Source organism: Psammomys obesus, unplaced genomic scaffold, assembly GCF_907164565.1.
Source record: "Psammomys obesus unplaced genomic scaffold, mPsaObe1.curated_primary_1811, whole genome shotgun sequence".
Lineage (NCBI taxonomy): Eukaryota > Metazoa > Chordata > Mammalia > Rodentia > Muridae > Psammomys > Psammomys obesus.
The window spans coordinates 2,219,122-2,222,441 of NW_026591497.1; the positions used below are offsets into that span (position 1 = coordinate 2,219,122).

At 41.4% G+C, this 3,320-nt stretch overlaps 1 protein-coding gene across 1 annotated transcript in view; it reads right to left on the reverse strand.

The window, feature by feature from the left end:
- Window positions 1-3,320, reverse strand: part of Cdc45 (cell division cycle 45) — a 24,208-nt gene that overhangs the window by 16,019 nt on the left and 4,869 nt on the right. The window contains exon 6 of the mRNA XM_055610272.1: window positions 1,960-2,015. Within this exon, the coding sequence (XP_055466247.1) occupies window positions 1,960-2,015 (56 nt within the window). The remainder of the gene's footprint in view (window positions 1-1,959; window positions 2,016-3,320) is intronic.

Below are 3,320 nucleotides of genomic sequence, written 5' to 3' on the forward strand. Positions count from 1 at the left end.
AATAATAATAATAATAATAATAATAATAATAATAATAATAATAATAAAAATACTATGCAAGCAAGAGAAACTGAGTTTTGGTCCCCAATGCTCACATAAAAGGTTAAGCATTGTGTGTACTGGGATTATGAGGGGGAGGCAGAGGCAGGTGATTCCTAGAGCTCATAGTTCAGCCAATCCAGTCTTACTGATGAGCTCCAAACTCAGTGAGAGATCCTGCCTCTAAAAAATAAAGTGGAGAGCAATCAGGAAAACACTCAAGGTTGCCCTCTGGCTTCTATACACATGTACCACACACACATACACACACACTAAAAAAATTCTTTCAAAAGAAAATAAAAAGAGTAAAAATCTTTTTCTTTCTTTCAGTGTTATGGATTGAACCCAGACGGTTATATTCACATATGGAAGTATCATAATAGACCCCATTAATAAGTACAACTAATATGTTAATAAAAAAACCAAAGACTGAAACAAAAGAAATAAACAATTAAATACTAAGCTGTTTCTATTTTTTGTTGCTGTTTGTTTGCTTTTAACAGGTATGAGTATGAATGTGTATCTGAGTACCCAGGAGTTATGGATGTTTGTGAGCCATAACTCCTCTGAAAGAGCAAGTTCTCTTAACCCCTGAACCATCTCCCTAGCCCCATGTTTTGTTTTTGAGTTAGGGTATGACTAGGTGCCCCTGGCTGGCCTGGAACTCAGCAGAGAACCACCTACCTCTGCCCTCCCAGGGCCTTGCTTAAATGGGTATGCCACCACACCCTGCTTTAAACACTTGGAAGTTCTTAAAAGATCGTTCTGATCGCTACCCAGGAACACTTAGATTGGGTGTGGCAGCACACAGCTATAATCTCCTGCAATCCCACCAAAAGAGAGGTAGAAACAGGAGGATCAAAAGCTAAAGGTCATCCTGGCTACATAGCAAGTTTGAAGAGAGCTGGCGCTACATGAGACTGTTGTCTCGAAAGCAAATAAACAAAAACCAAAAATGAATTCAGAAGTATAAAAAATGATTAGAGACAAAAATAGCGGCACACACTTTTACTCTCAGCACTTGGGAAGCTGCAAGAGCATCCAAAGTTAAGGCCATATACAGTGAGACCTTCCTTGTACCAACTATTTTTAAGTAGAACAATAAAAGGTTAGATGTGTAGTTTGATAATGTAAAATAGGCACAAATATGTATAATTCAGAGAAAAATTCAGAATATCTCAGAGAATAATTCAAAAGAGAAATCAAAACTCAGACTCACTGAACTGGTGGTCAGTTTCAGATGGTTTCATTTATTTGTCCTTATGTTTGTCCTTACATGGCCTGACAGTGTCTTTTATAGGAGGAAGTGTTCTTTCTCATGGTTGGTGGTCACATCCTTCTGCTGGACCACAGAGGATGACAGCTAAGTCCGTTAGAAGAAATTCCCCCTTTGCCCAGTTCAAACACACAGCTACATGTTCACTTCAAGCTAGAATAGCCATTTCAGCCTTTTCATTTCAAAGCACTTCAAGTTTTTAAATGCAGTAACAGAAATTATGGATAACTTAGTTGATGTTCATTTATCTTTCCATGAAACATTCTATACAATTGGCAGGTATCTGTTATTTTATTTTCTAAAAGATTGTAAATGAAAGTAACTACATCTGGGGGTAAAACAAACAAACAAACAAACAAACAAACAAACAAACCCAAAAAACCTCGTAAAGGCATGATTCCTAAAGAAGGGCCTGGACTTGAGAGACTGTTGGACATGTCCTGTAATTCTAGGATGCCGAGGACCATACACAGGGTGATTCAAGACCATTTTCAAGGCAATGGCCACATATTCACTCCGAAGTGGCTGACCCCATGATTCTTAACTAAGGGAATGTGGCATTCAGCAAGCACTAAAGGCATAGAGGCTCATGGACACAGTCTGGGCTCTTGCACTGCAGAGCTGCTTCATGGGAGGGGACTCACCTCCGGGCCTCCCATTCTCTGCGCTGCCTCCTCTTTTTGTTTCGCTCCACTATCTCCTGAAATAGTGACAAACAAACAAAAGAAAAATGTGGTGTTTGAATGAGAATGGTCCCTAGAGACTCATGTTTAAATGCCTAGTTCTCAGTTGTTAAAATGTTCGGGAAGAATTAGGAGGTGTGACCTTGTAAGAAGACGTGTGTCACTGGGGGTGGGCTCTGAGGTTTCCAAAGCTCACTCCTTTCCCAGTGTGCCCTTGTCTTCTACTTACAGGTAAGAATGTGAGCTCTTAGCTGCTGCTCCAGTACCATGTCTGCCTGATTCCTGCCATGCTGATGGACTCAAACTCTACAACTCAAGCTCTAAACTAAATGTTTTCTTATATAAGTTGCCTTGGTCATGGTGTTTTATCACAGCAATAGGAAAGAATCAAAGACAAAGAGATTAAGCCCGATAAGGCACTGGTGTGGAAGAAGCCCCATGCACAGACCCGAGGGAGAATGTGGGTTTGTTTATGCTCCAAGTAAAGCCTGTACCTGGGATTCTGCAGAGCTGAGGCAGAGGAAGACTGGGTCACTTGGCCTCCAGAACTTGGCAGACACCATCCAAATACAGAAGAGCATAGGCTTTCCTGGCATGCACTCATACTACACTCAACATCTGGCCACTCTCCCTATCCAGCATCCAAAACACCATGAAGTCCACCTCTGCCATCAGGGTAACAAGAATTGTGTGTCTTCCTCTCCAATGTGCCAGCAATGATTCTAATTTCTTAGGTACAAAGGCATGGGGTACCATGGTGATTTTAGCAATCTATGATCACAAGACTTCTTTCAGGAAGATGGTGCTTAGATATCCCCAGTGTCTCTACCCATATCTAAAATTCTTAGACATCATAGAAACGAAGTAATATTCCAAGAGGTGGGTACTGAGGCACAACAGGAAGAGGCCTGCATAGAGCCTGGTTTACTTTTTGTAAGGTTCATCCTGACTTGAAGGCCAAGAAGCTGCAACCACAGCACCAACAGGAGGAGAACAAAGCCCCCAACAAAAGCTGCTCTGTCACACTGGCCAGGGTTACACTGTCAGACCCTGTCTCCAACAGAACAAATCAAAAAACAAAAATTCCCATTAAAAAAAGCTAAAGCTCACACAGAATAAACTCAAACTTCTGAGCATTAAAGCAAGTTAAAAAATAGCAACAATAAGAACAAACCGTAGCTATCCAAGCTAGAGAAGCAGCCATCAGCTACCTGCTGTCCATCAGCTAGCCCATGCTGGGCAGATCACTTCAATCTCAGAATACAAAAAATGCCTTCTCTGTGGTGTTTGCACAGGCCTGGCTAAGGGTCAGATACACATGG